The 25,971-nt window shown below is 31.1% G+C and overlaps 5 protein-coding genes and 1 non-coding gene across 6 annotated transcripts; 4 read left to right on the forward strand and 2 right to left on the reverse strand.

The window, feature by feature from the left end:
* Positions 1-1,984: 1,984 nt before the first annotated feature.
* On the forward strand, positions 1,985-4,461 carry LOC124932498 (FCS-Like Zinc finger 14-like). Its single transcript, XM_047473140.1, has 2 exons — positions 1,985-2,572; positions 4,166-4,461. Exons 1-2 carry the CDS (start codon positions 2,046-2,048, stop codon positions 4,341-4,343), a joined length of 705 nt encoding a protein of 234 aa, XP_047329096.1. The 5' UTR covers positions 1,985-2,045; the 3' UTR covers positions 4,344-4,461.
* A 1,503-nt stretch (positions 4,462-5,964) lies between these two features.
* LOC124932211 (pentatricopeptide repeat-containing protein At2g13600-like) lies at positions 5,965-8,180 on the forward strand. The gene has a single exon (XM_047472829.1). The coding sequence runs from the start codon at positions 5,999-6,001 to the stop codon at positions 8,120-8,122; it is 2,124 nt and encodes a 707-aa protein (XP_047328785.1). The 5' UTR covers positions 5,965-5,998; the 3' UTR covers positions 8,123-8,180.
* LOC124929963 (putative transcription factor bHLH107) lies at positions 8,137-9,085 on the reverse strand. The gene is made up of 3 exons (XM_047470339.1): positions 8,903-9,085; positions 8,441-8,822; positions 8,137-8,144 (listed from the first exon to the last, which is right to left on the reverse strand). Exons 1-3 carry the CDS (start codon positions 9,083-9,085, stop codon positions 8,137-8,139), a joined length of 573 nt encoding a protein of 190 aa, XP_047326295.1.
* Positions 9,086-9,372: 287 nt separating this feature from the next.
* Positions 9,373-9,444, forward strand: TRNAD-GUC. The gene has a single exon. It is a non-coding gene; the product is annotated as a tRNA-Asp (tRNA).
* Positions 9,445-9,641: 197 nt separating this feature from the next.
* On the reverse strand, positions 9,642-10,695 carry LOC124932951 (serine/threonine-protein kinase CTR1-like). The gene is made up of 6 exons (XM_047473668.1): positions 10,582-10,695; positions 10,402-10,500; positions 10,240-10,308; positions 10,041-10,172; positions 9,868-9,962; positions 9,642-9,750 (listed from the first exon to the last, which is right to left on the reverse strand). The coding sequence occupies exons 1-6, from the start codon at positions 10,693-10,695 to the stop codon at positions 9,645-9,647; spliced, it is 615 nt and encodes a 204-aa protein (XP_047329624.1). The 3' UTR covers positions 9,642-9,644.
* A 3,313-nt stretch (positions 10,696-14,008) lies between these two features.
* On the forward strand, positions 14,009-25,590 carry LOC124933008 (cycloartenol Synthase-like). The gene is made up of 19 exons (XM_047473733.1): positions 14,009-14,164; positions 14,247-14,456; positions 15,969-16,154; positions 16,274-16,363; positions 16,511-16,705; positions 16,802-16,886; positions 17,945-18,111; positions 19,004-19,192; positions 20,512-20,625; positions 20,775-20,897; positions 21,161-21,283; positions 21,367-21,465; positions 22,334-22,390; positions 23,389-23,435; positions 23,516-23,659; positions 24,027-24,204; positions 24,488-24,568; positions 24,822-24,905; positions 25,346-25,590. The coding sequence occupies exons 2-19, from the start codon at positions 14,259-14,261 to the stop codon at positions 25,457-25,459; spliced, it is 2,274 nt and encodes a 757-aa protein (XP_047329689.1). The 5' UTR covers positions 14,009-14,164; positions 14,247-14,258; the 3' UTR covers positions 25,460-25,590.
* Positions 25,591-25,971: the final 381 nt, after the last annotated feature.

Genomic DNA, 25,971 nt, shown 5'->3' on the forward strand with positions numbered 1-25,971 from the left:
TTTACAAATCATAAATCCAATTTAAATCAAACCTTTTTTTAATAGTAACATGTTTTTCAGTATTGTTCAATTAATTAATTCATTGTGTGTTTTTTTACAATTTTTGTTCAGTTTTTAGGTGCAATTAATTCACTATTTATTCTACCATTTTATAAGTGTAAACCTTAATTTTTATTTATAACCGGATAATCTATATATATATAATGATGCTTAATTTTTAAAGTGTCCGGATTGCCGGGTCGAGAGCTGTGGTTAATTTGGATACTTGGGTCGGATTGTGGGTTGACCCGTTTTTAAAATAAAATTAAAAATGCTAGAGGTATGTTTCGAACTTGCAACCTAACAAAACAAGTACAACTCTTTAACCAACTAGGCTACAAAGACTTTATATTTTAAATTCAACACCAAATTTGATAAACGCGGGACGTTTTAATATTAATATAAGTTCAACTTTTTAACTAACTAATCTATATATATATATATAATGATGCTTAATTTTTAAAGTGTCCGGATTGCCGGGTCGAGAGCTGTGGTTAATTTGGATACTTGGGTCGGATTGTGGGTTGACCCGTTTTTAAATTTAAAACGGTTAAAAATAAAATTAAAAATGCTAGAGGTATGTTTCGAACTTGCAACCTAACAAAACAAGTATAACTCTTTAACCAACTAGGCTACAAAGACTTTATATTTTAAATTTAACACCAAATTTGATAAACGCGGGACATTTTAATATTAATATAAGTTCAACTTTTTAACTAACTAATATATAATGATGTTGAGTAAATAGATACTTGGTTCGGATTGTGGGTTGACCCACCCATAAACTTAAAACGGTTAAAAATAAAATTAAAAATGTTATCTGTAATTTTTTTCACTGTTTTTTATATTATTACTCGTGCAAATGCACGGGCTAAATGCTAGTTTGATTAAGTTTATTTGTTAAGAATTCGTGATAATCTTTTTTTTAGAACGATGAGTTATGTTTCTTCTTTGGAGTGCGATTAACCACCGCGAGTCCATAATCCGCAAACACACTTAACTAATTAATTAGATGCATGACGGACTCGAACCTAGTACCTTAGTGAGGCGGGGAGCTGGTCTCAAGTTTTGGGCTACCCCAACCCCGATAGAAAAAAAGTCTAATATTTTTCTTTCCTAAGGTCTAATTTAAAAAATTGATAAAAAAAAATTGTTTTTCATGAAATTTGAACCCATATTATATATTTTCATCATTGACCACTAAGCTACACCATTTTATATTTAATATTACAATAAATTGTAGTAAATACCCTAACATTTTTAACAATTGGGCTGCCCTAAAGAGAGGGTTGCCCTAGCTCGAGGGTTTGCCGGACTTACTTCAGGACCGGCCCTGGGCGCTAGCATAGAAGATGGGATTCGCATATAACTTTTTTTTTTGAACTAAAAGAGAACTAGAATAACAGCCCACAACTATGACCCCGTTTAAACTCAAAACGCTTCCAAATGGAATTGAACTCACAATATTTTAATTTTTTAAGTCGACAATTACCACTGAAGCTATTTGATGGGTTAAATGTGGCAACACAGAATTAAACACATAACCCGCAAACACACTTAACTATTTAACTAGACGATAAAATTTATCGACTAACGGACTTGAACCAAGTTCTCTCAAGAAAGTTGAGGATATCTACCTTTTGTTACTCTTAATTAAAAGAGGAGAGTATTCGTATACAACTTAAATTGATAGAATAAAAAAATTTCATCCATTAAAAAATACAATTAATCATTTTAATTTGAAACTAGGGAACAAGAGAGACATATGAAAAGGAATGGTGCTAATAGTGTTCCTCCATTGGCCCTTCTCTCTCTCACACACAGACACTCAAAAGTATCTCACCATTTTTTTCATACTTCAATCATTACTTAGTCCTTTTTTATTTATTCTCCTCACTTTTATAAATCAATGGTGCATAATTTGTATATATATAAATATCATCCTTGAGAAGTTCTCTCTTCTTAATTACCTTCCAATCCAATTGATAAGACTGAATTCATAAAACATGAAACGACTCACATCTAACCTCTCCATCTTCGCATCATCAAATGGTAACTGCAACAACAACATTCAAGCAAAATCATCATCATCGAAGAGCTTCAATCCAGACGGAGTAGTCGGTCTCGGCATCGTAGCCGCCATGAACGATGTAGATCCTCTTTACTACGCTAAATCCAGTACTAGAGCTGCGATCTTATCTGTTTCTCCCAGATCTACGCCTCCGATTCAAATCTTCAGCAACGCATCTAGGTTATTGGCTCCTGGCTCGCCGCAGCAGGAAATTGAGTTATCTGAAGCGTATACGTGTGTGATTTCGCACATTGGTAACAATTTGATAAAGAAGAGAGAGTATATCGATGATGTTTTGGCTCACGAGTCTGATTTGGTGAGTTCTGATTCTGTATTTGCTCGACGCCATGAGATTGAAACGACGTTAATGGCGGTATCTCCAGTTTTTCGTACAGCCAATTTTCTCGATTCCTGCAATATGTGTAAGAAGCATCTTCTTGGACTGGATATTTTCATGTACAGGTAACAAACAATTCATCAATTATTTCCATATTCAAATTTCTTCTTTTATATATATATATATATTAGAATTATTTTAAAGTCTATTTATTAAATAAGCTTGTTAAGATTGAGATATGAAAAATTGAAAAAATATTTAATATATAAGTATTTTAGTTGATAATTGAATCAACTAATTGTAAATTATAAGAGAATAATAAAAAGAAATTTATATTATTTGAATATTATTCAATTAATTGAATTTTAGTATATTAATTAATACTTTGTTTCTAAGAATTTTTTATTATTTTAACCTAAGAAAAATACTAATAAGGTTTTAATATATATTTTAAAAATATTTATTTAAATTATATTAAAATAAGTTTATTTAAAAGAAGGTTAATCTATGAATGAATTATTTAGATAAATCATGGTTTTTTTAATAAAAAAAAATTAAGTTTTTTAAATTTTATTCCAAATATACTTTTCTCTCTCCCATCTCTCTTTATATATTATAATTAATAATACTTTTTTAAAATAAAATTATTTAATTTATATTAAAATAAATTTTAAAATATAATAAAATAATTATTAAAAAATTATACATATATTAATATTAACTTTTATTAATAAAAAATAAAAATTTAAATGAATAATTTTTTTTATAAATTATTATTATTATTATTAAAATTTAAATATTATATTAGATAATATAGTAGTTATAGTTTTATTTATATTATAAATTTATTTTTATTAATATAATTTTTTTATATAAAATAATTCCTTAAAAAAATCTGGAGTTTAAGGTGACTTTAGAGAGGATTTGAAGGTGAGTTGTTTTATTTAATATATATTTATATATATTAATATTAAATTTAATTAAAGGATAGTTTTAATATTTAAATAATAAAATTAATTAATTAGATAGTTTTTTTTAATGATATTTAGGTTTTGGAATAAAAATAGTTTTATTCTAATAATTCATTCATTAATTTGATGTTGGATTATTTGGAGTTATTATTATTTTTTTATAATTTAATTAAAAAATAAATTATTTATGTTTTTAATTAATTAAATTATTATAATTTTTTTATATTTAAAAATTATAAAAATAAAATAGGTATATTTTAAACTTTAGCTTCATGAATTGAATAATTAAATGGTTAAAAAGAAATATATCATAAAAATATATGTAAATTAGTTTAAAAAAATATCATCAAACTAGTTCTTAATTCTTAATCAACTTGAGAATTTAATCACTTTAGCATATTTTTCTTTGTATCACATCCATTCATTTAAGAGTAGCTTTGACTTTATTTAATTTAACTTTTATAAATTATAATCCAATTTATACTTGTACCTTTTATCTTTCTCAAGTAATTGTGCTTTTGCAAACAGATAATAAATTTGTTGTTTATAAAGTATCATGCATCAACATTAATAATATAGTTGAAAGCATAATCTAGTTCTGTTTTAGAATGTGCCATTTTCTCTTCTATTGCATTCTTTAAAGCAATGTCATTCAAATTTTCTAATAGAATCATTCTCTATTCGATCAATCTCCTTTTTTGACGAGAAATTTGACAAATTAAGCGATTGATTTTCGTCGTCTTGCAGAGGGGAAAAAGCGTTTTGCAGCGCGGAATGTCGCTGCAAGCATATAATATTGATGGATGAGAAAAGAAAGGAGAAATACCTTTATTCTGGAGTTATGATGAAACCAATAGAATGCTACTCTGTTTCCCCATGCTCTAGCCCAATGCAATTTTTTTCAGGATTTGCGGCGGCTATGTAAAAGGGTTATCGCGGTTGGTTGGTTTCAAATAATACTATAGTTTTTGTTATAAATAAGTCAAATACTATATTTTGTTATGTATACTTAAGGTGAAGCGGGGAATAAAATGAATAATATTTGAGTTCGCCATCTTCAATTTGAAGCTTTGAGTTGCTGATAATCTCCGCAACTTGTGTTAAAATATTGTTTTCAAGTTTCAAATGTAGATGATTTTAGTGAGAATGGTGATTTATTGAACTCGTGAAATTTAAAATAAAAAAATTTAACATATTTTTGACTAAGGCTAATTTATTATTGTTCTTCTTATAAGAACTTGTTTTTGTTTATTGTTGCTAGGATTATTTTATCATTGTTTAAATAATCAATACAAAAATTAAATTAATTTATATAAAATGTAAATATTAAAAAAATAAATTGTAATTTAATCCCAATGAAAAGCTTTGAGGAATACAATTAGAATAAATTGTAATATAATTCTTTCTTTGAAATTCTCAACGATTTCTTAATCTCTAATTAGATAGTTGAAACAAAACATAATAATACTTAGTTGAAATAGTTAAGAAATTTAGGCAGCCTCTGGTGGAGTAATGCAAGAGACTTTCATCTTCTTTGATTGGAGAATAATTGGAGAATAAGAATCTCTTAAAATATACTACATATTACTGTTAGAATATATTACGTAGATATTTGTGTTCATATATTTGCATATCTAAATATATGAATAAACGTATCTACTTAATATAATCATATATATTATACCAATAATTATATTCAAACAAAATCGATTAGAGTTTTAATTTTGAATAAATAAAGTAGATATATAATATTATAAGTTTTAATGGTATTGCAAAAGAAAGAATATAAAGGGTTTATATTTAAATTAAAGTAAAATATTTAATAATATTTTGTTTGTAATTAAAGAAAAATTGTAAAGTCACGTGAGTACATCTATGTTTAAAAAGTTGTGTGTAAATGATAAATAAGCAAAATCAAATAACAACCATGTATACAAATAAATTTTATAAAAACAAAAACAAATTAATGTATAGAGTATATATTTCAAATTAGATTAGAGGGAATAAGAGTTATTTCGATGTTACCCATATAAGCAGTGTTTGTATTTCACTGATAAAATAACATATATACACAAAAATGAAGTATCACCCTACTCATTTGTTGATTTTTATTCTTTTTTATAGATGACGCTACCTTAATGGATACAGATACAGACACAGCCTGTAAAAGTATTATCAAATAACCGGAATAGGGGAGTGAATGTCGTGTCGTCACACATGATTGATTGGCTAAAAAAATAATAAAGGGCGAGGAAAAAGAAAAAATGAAAAAATTTATTATGTTTTCAACAAATAAGATTGTCACTTAATTTTTTCCCTCTCAAATTCATTCACTCAATTATTTATCCTAATATGATTTTATTTATTAATAAAACCTACTCATGAAAGTGTTCAAGATCATAGATGTGAATTCCAAACTTCCAAAATTAAGAAGAAAAAAAAGGTTATGTTTTGTTTTTGTTGTGCCGATGGTTCCCTTTATATTCATAATTAATTAATAAATATATAAGTGTTTGGATTTTGGAATATAGTTTTGAAATAAATTCTAACAACGGTCAAGAGAAATAACAGAAGAAAAGCATGGTCGTGAAATCCTCAGTCGGGAGCTGGAAGAAGCTTCAGTTGAAAGAGAAATGGAGAATGTACACCACAGGCTATCGTCTCTCCAAGATAGTCTCCACGAACAAGATCATAACCCATCATATAAACCGAGGTCAAATTGATTTCGCCCGCCAACTGTTCGACGAAATGCGTGAACGAACAGTTGTATCATGGAACACTATGATTTCTGGATATTCCATCTCCAAGAGACTCGACGATGCTCTACATACTGTCTCTTTAATGCACCGATCCACTTTCAAACTCAACGAAACAACAATCTCCTCTGTTCTTAGCATCTGCGCTAGGTCACAATCAATAGGTGAAGGTAAACAGATCCATGGTCTTCTTCTTAGATCTGGATTCGAGAGATTCAAGTTCGTAGGTAGTGGATTGTTATTTCTTTATGCTAACTGCTTCAAGATAGAAGAAGCGTGCAGGGTGTTTGATTCGTTGCATGAAGAGAATGAATTGTTATGGAATCTGATGCTTGTTGGGTATGTTCATTGTAATCTAATGTCTGATGCGTTTAATCTTTTTTCTAGAATGCCAACCCATGATGTAATTTCATGGACGACGTTGATTTCAGGTTATTCAAAGTCCCATGACGATGATTGCTACAAAGCTTTGCAGTTCTTTCGTTTGATGATAGTCACTGGAGAAGTCTTACCAAATGAATTCACTTTCCATTCTGTATTAACAACTTGTGGTAAAATCGGAGCTCTGCTTGTAGGAAGAACAGTGCATGGATCAATCGTCAAGTTTGGGCTCGAAAACGATTCCTCAATTGGCGACGCACTCATCGATTTATACTGTAACTGTGAATCAATCGATCATGCGAAAAGGGTTTACGACGAAATTATCAACCCTCGCTCAACTGCTGCAAACAGGCTCATTGATGGTCTGATATCAATAGGATGGACTGAAATTGCTGAAATGCTTTTCAACAGAATGGTCAATAGGGATTCGGTAACGTATAATCTGATGATTAAAGCATATGCATTGAGCGGTCGAATCAATGAATCGAAAAAGGTTTTCGATGAGATGCCTGAAAGAACTATAGCATCGTCCAACACTATGATTTCTGTATACTCTAGGAACGGAGAGCTAAACAAAGCTCTGAAACTCTTTGAAGAAACGAAACACGAAAGAAACCAAGTAACGTGGAATGGCATGATTTCCGGTTACATTGATAACGAACGATATGAAGAAGCACAACAACTCTATCTATCGATGATGAGATTTGGGGTAAGACCAACACGATCTACATTCTCGGTTCTGCTTCATACTTGTTCAGTCCTGGGTGTCGTCCAGCTAGGACAACTACTTCACGGACATGTTATTAAAACATCGTTCGAATCAAATGTTTTTGTCGGGACAGCTATAGTCGACATGTATTCAAAATGTGGCAGCATTTCCGATGCGGAAAGATCGTTTTTCTCAATCTATTCCCCTAATGTGGCTGCTTGGACAGCTCTGATCAATGGATATGCACATCACGGGCTTTCTAAAGAGGCGCAGTTACACTTTAACCTAATGTTGAAACAAGGGGTACGTCCGAATGGAGCGACTTTCGTAGGGATTTTGACAGCTTGTGGACGGGCTGGCTTGGTGGAAGAGGGAATGATGTATTTTGATTCAATGAAACAAGTTTATGAAGTGATCCCGGCAATTGAACATTATACATGTGTGGTGGATCTTCTTGGTCGATCGGGGAATCTTGAAGCAGCCGAGAGGATTATTAGACAGATGCCTATGGAACCGGATAATGTGGTTTTGGGGGCGTTGCTTAATGGTTGTTGGTTTTGGATGGATATGGAAATGGGTGAAAGAGTGGCGGAGGAAATGATTCGATTGGATGGAAAATCTGTATTTGCTTACGTTATTTTGTCTAATATTTACGCGGGTTTAGGCAAATGGGAAGCGAAGACGAAACTTAGGAAGAGTTTGAGGAAAATGGAAATGAGGAAGGAAATTGGTTGTAGTTGGATTGAAGTGAACCATGGAGTTCATATGTTCTTGGTTCAAGATAGTAGTCACCCAAATAGAAACATGATCTTTACAACTTTAGATCATTTGATGGCAAATGTAAGTCCTGAAATTTGATTCTTGTTTAGTAATTAATTGCCTATATTTGGAAACACCCTTTTCATCTACCATAGAATTGTTCTTCAATAAATTAAATGATAGACTATTTCCAAATCAAATAGTATTTATTCATCATATATATAATATACCACTTGAAACTTGTACATATGTTTTGATTCAAGATTAATGATGATGATAATAGAAGTGTTTTTCCATTACATTACATTATTGACCAAACTATACAATAATGTGTATATATATATATAGTTTAATAGTTAAATAAATAAGAATTAAATCCAACTAGCCCAGATGAGTTTCGATTGTCCACGATCAAACCTCTCACGGCCCGTTTTAGCGACATAATTTGATGATTGAGGTTATTACCACCACTATCCATCCACTTAACCAAAGCCACAACCTTGGTTCGACCACCAACCGTGGCCATTTCCACCCCGACTTGCTTCCCGCCAGCCACCTTGATTGCCTGGGTCAGTTCCCTATTCAACGAGGGTCTTTGATTACACGAAATAGTCACTTTAGCCATAATGTCGTGCCCAGACGATTTGCCGGTAACCACAATCGCTTCATTCTCCTCGTTTGGAAGAAACTGAAGAAATGTAGATTTCGAGGATCCTACGTTGTTGAGAATATTGGCAGTTGTGTTCTTGAGTGTGTTGAGTCGACACACTGCCTCCTTTAGGATCGAAGCCTTGTCTCGCTGTTTAAGAAATTGGTTTTTGTTCAATAAAAATAATAAAAGAAGAAAAAGGAACAATGTTTCAATGTTTGAATACTTACTTTGTGGATATTGGGAAAGAGACGTAGGATATCTTTGAAACGTTGTTTAAGTCGAATCCTTCTGATTTTCTCAGAAATGGCATGTTTGGTCATGGCTTCTTGTTTTGACATTTTTTTAGAAGATTTCATTGATCCTAAACTATAACTCCATATTGCCCCCCCTTCATCATCACCCATTTCCATTTTCACAACCACCTATAACTATTTTCTTCAACTTATACGATTTAATAAATAATTTATCTCAGATAATCCAGATTGATACTAATAATAATCTTTTCAATTATATTCATGATTTGAATGTAATTAATTAAATTATAAAATAAGATAATTTGTAGATACACGTAATATATATATATATATTATTATTATTATAATTTTCATTAATGAAGATATTATTCTCTCTAATTATATATTTAACTCTCATAATCCAATTATTTGACATAATTATAAAATTAAATTCTTACAAACAAGTCGTTGTAGTATAGTGGTAAGTATTCCCGCCTGTCACGCGGGTGACCCGGGTTCGATCCCCGGCAACGGCGTTTACTTTTTTGGCTTTGGTTTCCCAACCTATGACTTAGAAAGCTTACCTTAGACATAATACCAACGTTGGATTAAGATTTAAGGATATCTATCTTATGTAGAGAAGACACATTCAACTTGAATATGTAACAAAGTTGAAAAGGGACATAATATCCAACAACTAGTAATTGTTTTGTTTGTGACCAGGTTTTGATTGATTCTAATGAGTTGGAGGCACTCCCATCTGCATCAGCTGTAAAGGAGACTTTAGCAGTTTCTTTAGTGTCTCCACTATGCTACCAAATGATGGCCTATTCCTTGCATCGCTGTTCCAAACCAACCAACAAACATCCCATTATTAGTGTTTTTGTTATGCTAAAACGACTATCATTTATATCGTATTACATAAACTTTTGTCATAGAATAATAATAATAATTCTTACTCGTCCCAGCAAGATTCCATGAGTGAAGTCAATATGGGTGAGGTATTAGGAGGGACAGTTAGCCTTCTATTCTGGAATGCAACAGCCCCAACTACCTGCAAAAAGTAAAACCAATATTTGTATCTTTTATAGTTACAAGATCACACAATAAACTCTCTTAATAATACACCTACCTGAGCTGAACTAAGTTCACTCCAAGGTTGTTTCATAGTCACAAGTTCCCATAAAATTACTCCAAAACTATACACGTCAGACTTCTCATTTGATCGCTCCCCTCGTAAGAACTCAGGAGCCATCCACTCCGGCTGAACAAATCAAACTCAATCGATTAATAATTCACTCTCATATATTCCGCAAAGAAACAGCTCTTACCGTTCCAGCAAATGATTTTGATGATACAAACGTGTTTGGTTTGAATCTCGACAACCCAAAATCACATACCTGGATGATTTCAAAACAAGAATATGATGAAAACTCAAACTAAAACTAAAAATCAATCAAATTATAATTCAAAATCCACTTCCGGTTTTGTACCTTGATGCTCCAGTTCTTATCAACAAGTAGATTTGGAGATTTGAGATCCCAGTGTACTATAGGAGGTTTAAGGCAATGGAGATAGTTAATACCCTTGGCCTGCATAATTAAGCAATGTTAGCTGTTGGAACTCAATCAATCATCCATAGAGAATATGAACAAAGTATTATGCAGACAAACCACATCCAGAGCCATGCGAAGTCTCCTCCTTTGGTCCAATGCCTCTCCACCAGAAGGACGATGAATAAGGCCATATAAACTTCCCCTGTATCCATACATAAATTTATATATCATACCAGGGATCCAAGGACGTTGATAGATATGACCTACCTAGGTAGATATTCTGTCACTATTGATAGATGTGGACGTTGTGTAACAGCACCCATGAAGAGCACCACATTTGGATGACGTACACGCTTCATTATTGCTACCTTCAAGAAAATCAGTACAAAATCTCGACGCTCATTTCCTTATAACAGTTTTGGTTTATATGTTGCAAGAGGTGCTCTGTTTATGGGAAGGATATAGCCTGACTTAGAATGTAGGAATAACCAATAATGAATGTTATCATAATTCTTGAAAGTGCTATCTTCTGATGATGTGCCATTCTTTAATTTATGACATTTATCAACCATCGAAGATGATGTCAAACAAAATGGACAATCCATATTATTCTTAGTAGAAGCTTGTTAGAAGCATTGGCCATGAATGTTTAAGGAGAAATCTTCCAAGAAAAGACAGAGAATCACTTTTATGTTACATTACTCCACAATGCTAGGTTCCATCGTGGACTGTATTAGCCACAGAATCACAGAAAAAAGTGCAATTAATCTTTCCCAAATCTTGTTTGCTAAAGGCAAAGAACACAATTTATTACTTAAGCTAATTAATTCAGCACTTATTTGAATAACGTTCATTTGATAATTTTATTTAATATTCCTTAATTATCTAGATTCAGTTCAAACTAAAATTCAAACAAACTTGGCTTAATTCGATAATATATGAATGACTTTACTCATAGTAAGAGCATTAAAAGACAACTTTAACATATTTTTCATCAAACTATATCATCAAACTAGTTCTTAATTCTTAATCAACTTGAGAATTCAATCACTTTAGCATATTTTTCTTTGTATCATATCCATTCATTCAAGAGTAGCTTTGACTTTATTTAATTTAACTTTTATAAATTATAATCCAATTTATACTTGTACCTTTTATCTTTCTCAAGTAATTGATTCCATTCCTTTATTTATACTTGTGCTTTTGCAAACAGATAATAAATTTGTTGTTTATAAAGTATCATGCATCATGATTCATGATCATCTCAACATTAATAATATAGATGAAAGCATAATCTAGTTCTGTTTTAGAATGTGTCATTTTCTCTTCTATTGCATTCTTCAAAGCAATGTCATTCAAATTTTCTAATGCAATAATTCTCTATTCGATCAATCTCCTTTTTTGACGAGAAATTTGACAAATTAAGCGATTGATTTTCGTCGTCTTGCAGAGGGGAAAAAACGTTTTGCAGTGCGGAATGTCGCTGCAAGCATATAATATTGATGGATGATGAGAAAAGAAAGGAGAAATACCTCTATTCTGGAGTTATGATGAAACCCATAGAATGCTACTCTATCTCCCCATGCTCTAGCCCAATGCAATTTTTTGCAGGATTTGCTGCGGCTATGTAAGAGGGTTATCGCGGTTGGTTTCAAATAATACTATAGTTTTTGTTATAAATAAGTCAAATACTATATTTTGTTATGTATACTTAAGGTGAAGCGGAGAATAAAATGAATAATATTTGAGTTCGTCATCTTCAGCTTGCAGCTTTGAGTTGCTAATAATCTCCGCGACTTGTGTTAAAATATTGTTTTCAAGTTTCAAATGTAGATGATTTTGGTGAGAATGGTGATTTATTGAACTCTGTGAAATTTAAGATAAAAAAATTTAACATATTTTTTATTAAAGCTAATTTATTATTGTTCTTCTTATAAGAACTTGTTTTTGTTTATTGTTGCTAGGATTATTTTATCATTGTTTAAATTATCAATACAAATATTAAATTAATTTTGAATTAATTTATATAAAATGTAAATATTAAAAAAATAAATTGTAATTTAATCCCAATGAAAAGCTTTGAGGAATACATTTAGAAAAAAATCATGAACAAAATCATAAACAAACAAGATTCTTTTAAAATAAATTGGGCACATGGTTATATTCCTTATAAATAAAACTAACTAAATAAACTTTCATATTTTAAAACTTTTTTAGGAAAACGATTAAAATTATTTCAATAAAATCCCAAAAGTGAGAAGGTCAGAAATCAAAGCTAAATAAATTCTAACTATGATTAAGGATGACAATTAAAAAACCCTAAAAAAACTGATTAGTAACATTCATACATTCTAAAAAAACAGAGATTACAAATAAAAAAGACTACGTTCAAACCTAATCATCCCAGCTTGGGATTTTCGCATGTCATATATCTTCATTGAGAGACATTTTTCTCCTTTCTCTTCCTCTACCTCACATATTTTAAAAATTATATTGATCTGTTTGAAAACATTGAAAGTATTTGAGTATAATTGAGTTTGAACCGATATATTTTATTAAATTTGTTAATATATACATAATTAAAATATATTTCAGAAAATTATTTCAGAAAATTATTTCATCTAAATTAATATTTTGTAAGATATTTATAAAAAAAATTAATATTTTTTTCTCAAACTCAGATCCAACTCTGGATCCAAACATTTCTAAATTGGGCATAAAAAGATTGCGTTTATTATAAAATTGTAAATTTTAAATATTTAAAAACATAATGAATACAATCATAAACAAATAAGATTGTCTTTATTATAAAATTGTAAATTTTAAGATATATTGTTTTTTTAGTGAAAATCCAACATTTTTTATTTGAGTTAATATTAAGAAGAATTTAATGTAATAATTTGTACTCATCACAAAATATTCAATTAATTTGAGAAATATATTTTAACTAAATTTGTAGTTACAGTTAAGTCTTTCAAAACATAATTCACCCATCTCTTTTGATAGACACATAAATTTATGTAAACTTTACAACAAAATAATACATTTATAACATTTATACCAATGGAATAGTTAAAATGTCAAAACTAGGTGCTTAAAAAACTAGGTGCTTAAAAAAAATGTTTGATTTCTACATAAACTATCTTAAATTTTAATTTAGAGTAGAAATCATTATTGTGAGATCTTGATACATTCTTATCACTTAAAAAAAAAAAATGTAGTCTTTGTTCCATTACAAAACCTTTTGATTAGTTAGTTATGTATTTTTTTTTATTAGAGTGCATAACTTGTTTTCTCATGAGTTTAAATTTTCACATTTAAATAATTTAAAACAAAATACATATTTTTATTAAATAAAATTGAATCACACTTTTAATAGTAAATATAACCAAAAAAAAAAAAAAAAATTTTTTTTTTCTTTTTTTTTCAATTTTTAAAAGAAATTATGAGAAACATAAATTAATATTTAAAAAATGATCCCTTCAATTTTTATAAGGAGGAATGAGAATAAAAATGAATAAAATGTTGAATATGGTTTATAAAAAAATAGAAGCATTCCAGATATTATTAGATCCCTTCCGGCGCCGGCCCCGATTCCCTTGTCCTCTAATGAACAACTGTTCATGTATCACGAACTAGTCATTGATTAGCATCCAAAGTCTCATCACTAGATTGCATCATCCGCGCCGGTTAATTCAGTGTAATTATACATTCGTTAATCCTTCATTTCTACATCTGTATAATGAAGTTCATATAAATTTCTCATTTCCTTTGAATTCCAGATCCTATTTCAAATGTGGAAGCTCAGGATCGCAGAAGGTGATAATCCATGGCTCAGGACTACAAACGATCACGTAGGAAGACAGGTTTGGGAATTCGACTCAAAACATGGATCGCCTGAACAACTACAGGAAATCGAGAAGGCTCGTGAGAACTTCCGTAACAACCGTTTCACGCAGAAGCATAGCGCAGATCTACTTATGCGTGCACAGGTGCTATACTCTTTCTATATCTCTCTTAATTGACAAGAAGTTTTGAAACATTGAGAATGCAATCTGTCCATTGGTAGAAATTTTTTATGAAGTTCTATTTTATATATTTGTTTCTTTCAATAATATTGACCTTATTTGCCTATTTGAGAGAATTAGTTGTTGATAATTGGTAGTTTGGTATTTGGTAGTAATCTTAAATTGAAGCATGGTTTCAAATAAGTGTTTGAAAAAATTTCAGCACTATAAATTACATTCTATTTGTGTGATATTTGAAAATGTGGATTGAACTTGCAACAATAAATTCAAAATTCAGGTTTTCTTTATCAGGAGAAAACCTAAATTGGGGGTTGCCAACTTGCGTGGTTGATAAATTTGTTAACGTTTTAAGATATTGATTAGCGTCACATGTTTTATTAAAAACTAAACACGCCCTTAGGGCAGGGTGGCATATGAGAAGCGCGGTTGTCTGTTCTCGATAATACTTGATATGAAGGTCTGTGTTTTTTTGTGATTGTGATAGTTCTTGTTTTTCTTGTTGGGTTTTTGACTAACCTGCCTTCTCATTCTTGAACTATAACAACTAGAGGCAGCTATTTTTTTGTTGGTATTAATAAAAAATGTTCTTTATAAAAATTACATTTTAAGTCGAATTTTGTTTAAATATATCATTTTTATAAGTAATTTACGCCATAGAATCCCTCAAAAATCTTATAATTTATAGCAGCTCTGATTTCAAACAAGAACATAGTGATATTTTTTTTTGAACAAAGGTCATTCATTGCATTAGAAAAACGTAGTTGTTTGAGCACCTAAGCAATCTTAAAGCAAAAACAAATAAATGAAGAAAACATAATCCTAACGAGCTTTGAGAAGATCTATGATTCCTCCTGCCGATAATCCTAGTGATATTGTTTAACTCAGCACCTATTTTTTTCTTTCTTTCATATTTTGTTACTTTGAATTATTTCTTACTACAATTTTATATTATTTAGAAATTGCATATTATATTTCATTACATAACATCATTTTTTTTCTGATAGTTCCCAGACAGGGTACTATCATCTTCTTTTTGGCATATTTTAGTATGGTGAATTATAAGGCCACAAACTACAACTGACCATTTTAATTTGTATGAGATATTTAATTAATCTGCATACATCATTTTTGTTCAAATTATACTTTGAACTTCTCAATTTGCTCAATCAAAGTGTCAATTTGCAACATTCCAAGTTAGTCCAAATTGGACGATTTCTTTTGGGTAAGAGTTTAGGGAAAAAATCCATCTAAACCCTGAACTTGTAGTTGTAGGAAATGTTGAATTGACCCTTTAGTTTTGTTTTTTTATTAAAAAAATTATATTAGTCAAATTATTTATATTAATATTTGATATACAATCTACTTTTATCTCATTAACGTTCACCTGTGAATTAATTGAAGTTTTAAAATAACCAATGAAGAGAAATAAATAGCATGCTCAACAAACACTACTATATATCTTTCTTCCAAATATAGTTTGCAAAGGAGAATCTGACCAACATAATTCCACCACAAGTCCAAGTGGAGGATATTGAAGATATTACATATGATAAAGCAACAGACACAGTCAGAAGAGGTATTAGCTTTTATTCAACACTCCAGGCACATGATGGACACTGGCCAGGAGATTATGGAGGTCCAATGTTCTTATTGCCTGGCTTGGTAAGAGTTGATTTTTTAGACTACAGATTTTTGTTGATCACCTTATTACCAATGATGTCACTTCAAGTTGATTTAGTACAATGTATAAGAAAACTCGCTTATTCCTCATTGACTGTCAGGTAATTTCTCTATCTATTACTGGAGCGCTTAATGCTGTCCTATCAAAGGAGCACAAAAATGAGATGTGCCGTTATCTTTATAATCACCAGGTAAACATGTCTGTCTTCTGGCTTTTGAGCTTCTTCTCACATGATATATTTACTGTTTGCACAAAGGGGCACACTCTTCTAGAGTTCATCACCTTAAACTTTATCAGTGCATAATGAGAAGTTTAATGTAAATATATGTGAATGCAGAATAGAGATGGTGGATGGGGTTTGCATATTGAGGGAATAAGCACCATGTTTGGTACTGTCATGAATTATATTGCTTTGAGATTACTTGGTGAAGGAGCAACTTCTGGAGAAGGGTCAATGGAGAAGGGTCAAAAATGGATTCTGGACCATGGTGGTGCTACAGCAATAACATCATGGGGAAAGATGTGGCTTTCAGTTTGGGACTTACTCTTTTCGCCATTGACTTAATATCATCTTAATAAGTTTTGCATATGTTTATACGACTCATGTTGAATTTCATGGTGTTTATAGGTTCTTGGAGTATTTGAATGGTGTGGAAATAATCCGTTGCCCCCAGAGATATGGCTACTCCCTTATATGCTACCTGTTCATCCAGGTTAGCGATGATCTATTAGTTCCTTTTTTATTCTTTATGAATCTTCAAGTCAATGGGCATATTTTTTTCTTTACTAATCAACTGAAGCAGAGGACAAAAAGCTCTGCTGGTTTATGTGGAAGTCTTTTCTTCTTCTTCTTTACTGTCAATTCAAGTTTCTTGCTTCTATGCTGGAATCGCAGCCTTTGGGCAAGTCATTCAATACAATTCTTAATTTCTTAAAAATATGAGATTATTAACACCCGGAATTTGGGTAAATAGAACAATTATTGACATTAATAGATTCCATTTCATTTAAGGGATGATTTATTTTGCTTCTTATTAATAATGTCATGTGTTATTTTGCTCCTTTATTAGTACATGGAGATTTTCTTCCCGATTGAAAATGTTCATGTATAAATTTGCCATTTATTTTCTGTCACACTAAAAAAAAACTGATTAGAACATAAGCCTTTGGAGAAGAGATCATCCCGTTATTCATGGGAAAGATGTTAATATGGTTTTCTTTTGGGGGTGGGGGTATAATGTTTTAATGCGAATATTTCTAGTTTACATGAATCAATAATCTTAATCAAATCGCTTATTAGCAATATAATCATTATATAGTACTCTAACCACACAGAATCCTAGGAAGCCTTGCATGGTTCCTTATAGTTGGATATTTCTGTTTATAAGACTCATTTGATATGCCGACTCTCATAACTCAGTGCAAGAAGCTTGGACTAAGGGGCTTACTACCCTAAGGTCTCATATCCGATTATTGAATGCACAAGGTCATGTCAGTGAGTTGTGGTGCTAGCCTCCTCCAGGGTTTAGGGGAGGTGCGGAAAAGCTTATCAGACACCCTGGTTAACAAAAAAAAGAAATGAAAAGACTTATTTGATATATCCTAATTCCTAATGTGGTACATGCTTATTATGCCTGTTCCATAAAGTCCTGATGAGAATGGAATGCTTGTTTGTTTTGGTTGATAACAAAATTCCTTCTTGTCATGTATGATGTTATATCTAAGTATCTGAAGGATGCTATATTTTTTTGTTTTGCTACCTGTAATGTAGGAAGGATGTGGTGTCACTGTCGGATGGTTTATTTGCCGATGTGCTACTTATATGGGAAGCGGTTTGTTGGTCCAATCACACCAACAATCTTTGACTTGAGAAAAGAGCTCTATACTACTGCATATCATGAAATAGATTGGAATAGAGCACGCAATCTGTGTGCAAAGGTTTGGAAACATGTCATTCAAACATAGGTTTCAAAGCCAATGATCATTTATAGATTTGTAAAACTCCTCTTCCATTTTATTGGATTATTATGGTCATTTGATCAAATTTTACTATTAAAATCTCTAAACGACTTCATTTATATAGAAAATCATCTTCTCAAGAAGTAGCTTATCATAGGAAAAAACATTCTTGATCATGGCTGAAATAATTTCGTGTTTGTACATATTTTGGTTTTTTCATTATTATTTATTTGATAAACTCCATTCATACATTCCTTAATTGCTTCTTCAACTATACCTCTATTAGCTATTCTAACGAACTGTCAACTTTCAACTGTTAGGGAAAAAGTAGATACACAATAAACTTCTGATAGTTAGTTGATCTTTTTAGAAGATGAATCTGAATTTTCTATGCCCTTGTATCTCCAACGTTAGATTTGCTAACCTTGAGCAGTTGAGCCCAACTCTATGTGTTACGTAATTTGTCTGTAGCCTAATATAGGTACTCAGTTATTGTAATCAAGCCTCTTATAGATGAATTATCTTTGGGTTTCTATAATATTTCTACTCTTTTTTCTCTTAATATGTCTTCTATCCTGAAAGGAAGTAGTAAAGTAATGTAAAGAACCCTACACATTCAGTTTGATGAATTCTTTTGTAATTACTAAGATATTCCTGAACAATATTTATAAATAGGTTATTTAAGTATTGGATACATAGTTTACTGTGTTTAAGTAACTAGTTAAAAGCAATGTAAATTTGTTTCACGGCTGACTTAGAATACGCAGAGGGTCACAAGCCCTGAGATATTCGATGGAGTCTCAATTATCATCTTTCTCTATTCATTCTACTGTTAAGAACAATCTGAGAATCCATATTTTTTTTGTTGCAGGAAGATATGTACTATCCCCATCCACTGGCTCAGGACATGCTCTGGGAAGCCCTTGACAAGATTATGGAACCAATTTTTGCTCGTTGGCCTGCGAAAAAGTTGAGAGAGAAATCTCTTCAAACAGCAATGACACATATTCATTACGAAGATGAGAATACACGGTACTTATGCATAGGTCCTGTGAATAAGGTATGCTCTCGAAGGTTGGAGCATAAACTATGTTCTGTAGCTGAATGACCTTCAAACCTGTGCACATAAATATTGCATATTGTGTGAGATATATTCCCAATTTTCAAACCTGTGCACATAAGTATTGCATATTGACTAGGATAACTACATTTTAGAGTTTACTATCTTGAAGGATATGGAACTTTCAAACCTTAGAAAGAGAAGTTACAAATTGTGTAAGATATACATTGATGCACATATTGTCATCCCACTGCTAGTAAGCTGTTACTGTCCCAATTTTCTTCAACCCTCTCCCTCTCTTTTTAATTTTTTTATTTTACTTTTCTTCATTCTCTCTCCTATCTCCTCTACTTTAGAAAGATTAGCTCTAGTTGACTTGTGTTACGAGAGGAGACATGTTAGACAAGAGCACACCCATTGGATTTGGTACTATTCACGCGCTGGCTCCCAATCCCATAACCTGCTCCACCACCAACATTCTCATTGTATTCTTCTTTAATTTAAGTGAGTCTTCTTAACATGTATATCCTATATCACATGCTGAGATAAACTACAACAAATGGGGTTCAGAAAATTCTGACTAAAAATATATATACCTTTTGGGTTTTATTGTACATGGCCTTATTTGAATCTGAAGTCAAAATTTTGGGACCTATTTGTCATTTTGATAATAACAATGAATTTCTTACATTTGTTAATGACCCACCAACGTTGGGCTAATCTGTTGTCTTTATCTTGTACCTTTGGAATATCAAGGCTTATTTGATAATAGACTCAAAATTCTGGCTTATGTGGAAGTTGATATATATGTGAGTTTCAAGTCAAAGAGTAGGATGAGATATAAAGGCAAAAGCAGTTTCACAATCAGCTTCAAGTATACTTATGGAATGTAGAATCCCCATTTTATATGTCAGAGTTGTTATCTTTGGAGTTTCATTTTATTTGATGAGGTTATATATTTATATATATATTTTCAATCAATTAAACATCTTTCCCCATAAAGTTATGCTTTTTCACATACACAACTCTTCAAACCCACTTTTAGGCACAAATTTTGTCATATTTTTAATCTCTGTGCATAGAACATCATATAAAATTTGAAAAGAGTGTATGTATATATTTTTTTTAAATGCTAAAGTTTGTATTATAGTTGTCACAAATGCGTGTCTTAATTAAACAAACACTGTATAGAAAGTCTTAAATATGTGATAACAACATTGTTCATTAAACAATTCATACATCTCATCTATTGAATTGGTCAGATAAGTATATTATCATCCACCAAAGTAGATTTCTTCTCTAAACTTGTCTAATTTCAGGTTCTAAATATGCTCTGTTGTTGGGTGGAGGATCCAAATTCAGAAGCTTTCAAATTACACCTTCCAAGAATTCATGATTATCTTTGGCTTGCTGAAGATGGGATGAAAATGCAGGTTTAATATTTATATCCTTGATTATTAAACATCCATCTTGCATATATCTGTACAATGGTCATTTTTCCGATCCTTAGTTCTCAAAGGTCTTATGTTTACATTTTTGAAATATTTACTCCTAAACCTTGTATTTGATCATCTATGTGAAGGGTTATAATGGAAGTCAATTGTGGGATGCCGCCTTTGCTGTTCAAGCAATTGTATCAGCAGATCTTACAGAGGAGTTTGGGCCAACTCTTAAGAGAGCACATTCATTCATAAAAAATTCACAGGTTATTATTATACCTTTTTAATGCTTTAACCTTTTATTGAGAGGAATATTTTTCTGGATTAGGGGACTTTCTTATCTGAACATCTTATCCAACTAGACAAGTTTTAAACAGTTTGAAATAGATATCTTGTCAGAGAGTGGGTGATACTAGTTTTCATGATAAGTAAATATGTAACAGAATTGCAGTTCTTTCCTCTTTGTTTATCCAACTATAAACTCTGTTCCTTTGGTGTTTGTTTTGACTGACTGTGATTTGGTTTAAAGGTTTTGGATGATTGCCCAGGCGATCTGGATTTATGGTATCGTCACATTTCTAAAGGTGCCTGGCCTTTCTCAACTGCAGATCATGGATGGCCCATTTCAGATTGTACTGCTGAAGGATTAAAAGTAACTACCAAGGAAGCTAAACTATAGTTTTTAGGTTTGCTTTCATCCGTTTCATTTTACATGACAGTTATTATCATTTGCAGGCTGTTCTTTTGTTGTCAAAACTGCCTCAGGACATTGTTGGTGAATCTCTAGAAGCAAAACGTCTTTATGATGCTGTAAATGTTATACTTTCTCTGCAGGTACTTCGTCTCTATGTATTAAATTCTTTGCTTTGCTGTATTATCCAGCACAACATCTTCAATACTAGAATCTGCAACTTCCATTTAATTGAACATCCAGTGTAAACCATGTGTCCTGATTGTTTACTTCTAGTAACCAATTTATTTAACTTTATGGAACTAATTAGAATCATATGGGCCTAAATGCAGATAGGTTTTTGGGTTTTGAACTGTGATCCGCATTTAGCCGATTAATCTATTGAAGGAGCTGGTTCTTATTTGTTCTCTATCCTCTTTTATAGAACGAGAATGTCAAGGCCATTTTACGTTGTTGGAAGTATTCATTTGCTACGCATTTGGTCATCACTTCTGCTAATTTTATCCTAAAAATATTATTTTAATTAATCTTTCACAAAGTCATAGAGTGTGGTCTAAGACTTTATTACCGATGGTCTACGGGCTTCAGTCACTAGTCCTGATGATTTTAGGGTGGAAGTATATTATTTCGTTAATTTGAACCCAGGAATATCAACATAAGATTTGGTCTTTTATATATATATATATATATATATATATATATATATATATATATATATATATATTTTACAGTTCTGTTGGGAAGAAGACTTGTGATTTATTTCATGTGTTTTTCCTGATTTATTTAATTTTATTTGAGATTAATTCTTTAGTTTCCTGCTATTGATTGCTTTAGTAAAAAAGTCCCTATTATTTACTTATAACATTTAATAATTAACTACAATGACATTTGGTTAATTATCCATGAGGTCCTTAATCCATACGTTTTTGTTTCTTATTGAACCTACATCTCATGCTGACTGAAACTGGAAACAGTTACTTCCTACTAATCTCTTTTGTTGATGCATATCAGAATTCTGATGGTGGATTTGCAACTTATGAACTGACAAGGTCATACAGTTGGATGGAGGTAATCCTGACTCCCTCTTAGAAAATTCAGTAGTATGAGTTATGAAATTGTGATCTGTCCTTATCATAGCACGTTCTGTACATGCATGTCACCAATTGGAAGTGGACCATCTAGCTTCTATGGTTGTAGACTTGTAGTTCTTGTCATTTGAAGGAAATGTGGAAAATTTATTTCGTCTACAGCATCCTTATTTCTCACAGTTTTCTTTTTTTTATTAAAGTGCTGATAGGATCAAGAGTACACTGAAGAACCTTGGAATGCAGACTTTGTACACTGATATGTAGTTACATGAAATTGTCCACAAAATCACTGAGTTTGATAAAACAAATAATTGTATATATTTTTTTTAATGTTTGAAGGAACATTATTCTCTTGTTTTGAACATCCTCCTTTCTATGATTCGAAGGTTATCATATTCTGGACACACTATATGTTTTTCATGAATCACTCTTTTGTGCAGCCAATAGAGCACTAGAGATGAATCTATTTAGGGATTTTATGTTGGTGTAACTATTAACAATAAGGGCTAAAGAGAAGTTGAATTGGTTATTGACGCACCCAAGTTTCCTTAAACTTCTGTGCATCCTTGTTACTGTCTTCCATTCTTGGGTCAATTTAAGGAATGATAAGTTATACGCATCTGATCAATCAAACGTGTACTGAGTTTCAAGCATATACCCTAATAATTTTGGAAACTACATTTTGATTGTTTTTGGTACTATAATATAGGGTAATCACATGTTTTCTAGTTAAATCACTATATTGCAGGTTTGCATGTACCTATTTCCTTCATGTTAGCTATATAAACAGTTGTCTATTTAGAAACATGGCCGAGTTGGTTAAATAAAATTGTTTCTTAGTTACTCCCATTCTAAGGGTTTTAATGTGAACAACTCTTTGGCACTGATGTTACTATCATTGAACAAGATGCTTTTGTTTTCCTTTCTTCTCAGTTTCAGATATATGATTCTACTTTAATTATTTCTCGTTGATTTCAGTTGCTCAATCCTGCTGAGACATTTGGTGATATTGTAATTGATTATCCGTAAGATAGATAAAACCTTTATATTGCTACCTTCTTCTTGGTTTTCTTTGATTATTGACATTGCTTCTTATTATATATAGATATGTTGAGTGCACCTCAGCTGCAATCCAAGCTTTGACATCTTTTAAGAAACTATACCCTGGACATCGTAGAGAAGACATACAAAATTGCATTGAAAAGGCTGCATTATTCATTGAAAAGATACAAGCATCTGATGGTTCATGGTAGTTTTTTTTCTCTCTTTTTCCGTTAACTTTGATTGCATACATTTTTTCTTTCTTTTTCCTCAGGCTGTTTCTATATGTTGTGTACCTGTAACAGATTACTCAATATCTGCAGAATATAACTTAGGCCTTGTTTATGATGAAGGGTTGTTTGGATTAAATCCAATAACCCCTAATCCCATCATCAATGAACTCATCAACCGAAATACCAGATTACCTTTACTAATATTTTTATAACATCTTAAATATTAAATACAAAGGATATTTTAGCCATTTAACCCAAATAATCCACTTTTTCATCGGACAAGATTTTTTTCAATGAAACACTACAATCAAACAAGCTCTTAATATCTTGTTATCTTATTAGGTATGGTTCTTGGGGAGTTTGCTTCACATATGGTGCATGGTTTGGGATCAAAGGACTAGTTGCTTCTGGAAGAGACTACAATAACTCCTCTAGCATTCGCAAGGCATGTGAATTTCTTTTATCCAAAGAGATTGCTGATGGTGGCTGGGGAGAGAGCTACCTCTCCTCTCAAAACAGGGTCAGTAACACATTTAGTCTCTATATGTTTATTGCCTGACATGTAATCTTATCTATTATAAGTTTTTATGTGATCATGTTTGACACAATTAACTTTATGATTTAAGATTAGATACTGCTTCAACTGAATTCTTAAAAGTATTTATCTGTCAACTATTATTGCTTTTTTAAAGGTTTATTTGTCTTCCTTGATCCCCCATCATCAGCTTTTAACTTCACATATGAAATATCTATTTGATCTTTTCAGTTTTCAAGCCTTCTGCATGTCTATTTGATCTTTTCAGGTTTACACAAATATCGAAGGCGACAGGCCTCATATAGTAAATACTTCTTGGGTTTTGCTTGCTCTCATTGATGCCAACCAGGTATACATGTAAAGCTTAATTTGCAAGTCAGCCCTCATTTTATATATAAACTTGAATATTCCTTTGAATCTTCCGATTTTGCAAGGAATTTGATTTTGGGTAAAAAGATAATATAAAACATCATTTTAATTATTATTTGTAACTCCCTTTTCTCCTTTCACTTCATTATAAAATGTGTTCCCTTTCAAGAAAATATACGAGATTTTTATTTTTCTTAAACTTGTCTGAATGAAATTTTATGACCTTCATATAGGCTGAGAGAGACCCATTGCCACTGCACCGCGCAGCAAAAATACTAATAAATTCTCAGATGGAAAATGGTGATTTCCCTCAGCAGGTAAAATTCTTGTATTGATTTTCAACTTATATCTGCATTAAAAGAAAAATAAGAAAGAAATGAAACATTTCTGATCTGATAGAAGAGATAACATCTATGAACTTCAGAATCTGTGTGATATGGGGTTATTTGGAAAAAATCTAGATTATGAAAGCAAAATATTGTTTGATGAAAATGTCGATTTTTTGGATCAATGTACTAGATTTCCCATTTATATTTCAAATTTATAACAAATAAAGTAAGTTATTTAAAATGTTTTCTTGAAATAAAACACAATTAAGAGCTTGTTTTTTGTCAAACAATCTAGATTATTTTCAAATAACCTCAGATTAAAGTTAGTATACTCTTTTCCAACTATACTGTATTTGGCCATTCAATATTAAGCAGAGAATACGCATTTTTCTTATTCACCAACCGTCCTCCTCGGATTCTATTTGCAGGAGATAACGGGGGTATTCAATAAGAACTGCATGATTACTTATGCTGCATACAGAAACATTTTCCCTATCTGGGCATTGGGAGAGTATAGATCCAAGGTACTTGAAGCTCCTTGAATGATTTTGATTCTTCAAATATTTGTCCTCTTTTCCTCTCATTCTGTGTATCATCTCCTCTATGTAAAGCTTTCTGTTTCATGTATTTTCAATCTTTTTCTGCAATACAAATGTACGTTTCATTGTTTGATTGTCCTCGTGTTTTATTCTAAAACTATTGTAACAACTTTTCATTTCTCGTGTTTTTTTTGTTGTTTAATTTTAATTTTTCTTAATAATTTAAAAATAAAAATAAAAAATAATTACCCAAAAACAAACAAATAAGTTTTCTTATTTATTTATTTATAATATTAGAAAATTGTTACCCAGCCATAACAAACAAATATGCTTGTACAAAACTATTATAGTTAATTGAGATTTTCTATATTTATTTTTCTCACTTTTGTGGATAACTTTATTTAAAAAAGGAAAAATGATAATTGTTGGATTATTCTCATTTCTTAATTTAACCCCTTTTTAAAAAGTGATTTTTGTATTTTTATATTACAATAAAATATTGACAACAAATTTTA

This window comes from Impatiens glandulifera, chromosome 3 (assembly GCF_907164915.1).
Source record: "Impatiens glandulifera chromosome 3, dImpGla2.1, whole genome shotgun sequence".
NCBI classification, from domain to species: domain Eukaryota; kingdom Viridiplantae; phylum Streptophyta; class Magnoliopsida; order Ericales; family Balsaminaceae; genus Impatiens; species Impatiens glandulifera.

Excerpts from the sequence above, each read along its gene's own strand:
- LOC124932498 (XM_047473140.1), top strand. The coding sequence starts at position 2,046 with ATGAAACGACTCACATCTAACCTCTCCATCTTCGCATCATCAAATGGT. Across the intron at positions 2,573-4,165 it reads CTGGATATTTTCATGTACAG|AGGGGAAAAAGCGTTTTGCA; the intron begins GTAACAAACAAT and ends GTCGTCTTGCAG.
- LOC124932211 (XM_047472829.1), top strand. The coding sequence starts at position 5,999 with ATGGTCGTGAAATCCTCAGTCGGGAGCTGGAAGAAGCTTCAGTTGAAA.
- LOC124929963 (XM_047470339.1), bottom strand. The coding sequence starts at position 9,085 with ATGGAAATGGGTGATGATGAAGGGGGGGCAATATGGAGTTATAGTTTA. Across the intron at positions 8,823-8,902 it reads TCTTTCCCAATATCCACAAA|CGAGACAAGGCTTCGATCCT; the intron begins GTAAGTATTCAA and ends TTTCTTAAACAG.
- LOC124932951 (XM_047473668.1), bottom strand. The coding sequence starts at position 10,695 with ATGATATATAAATTTATGTATGGATACAGGGGAAGTTTATATGGCCTT. Across the intron at positions 10,173-10,239 it reads CAAAATCATTTGCTGGAACG|CCGGAGTGGATGGCTCCTGA; the intron begins GTAAGAGCTGTT and ends TGATTTGTTCAG. Across the intron at positions 9,751-9,867 it reads ATGGAATCTTGCTGGGACGA|CGATGCAAGGAATAGGCCAT; the intron begins GTAAGAATTATT and ends GGTTTGGAACAG.
- LOC124933008 (XM_047473733.1), top strand. The coding sequence starts at position 14,259 with ATGTGGAAGCTCAGGATCGCAGAAGGTGATAATCCATGGCTCAGGACT. Across the intron at positions 22,391-23,388 it reads GGTCATACAGTTGGATGGAG|TTGCTCAATCCTGCTGAGAC; the intron begins GTAATCCTGACT and ends CGTTGATTTCAG. Across the intron at positions 23,660-24,026 it reads CAAGCATCTGATGGTTCATG|GTATGGTTCTTGGGGAGTTT; the intron begins GTAGTTTTTTTT and ends TTATCTTATTAG.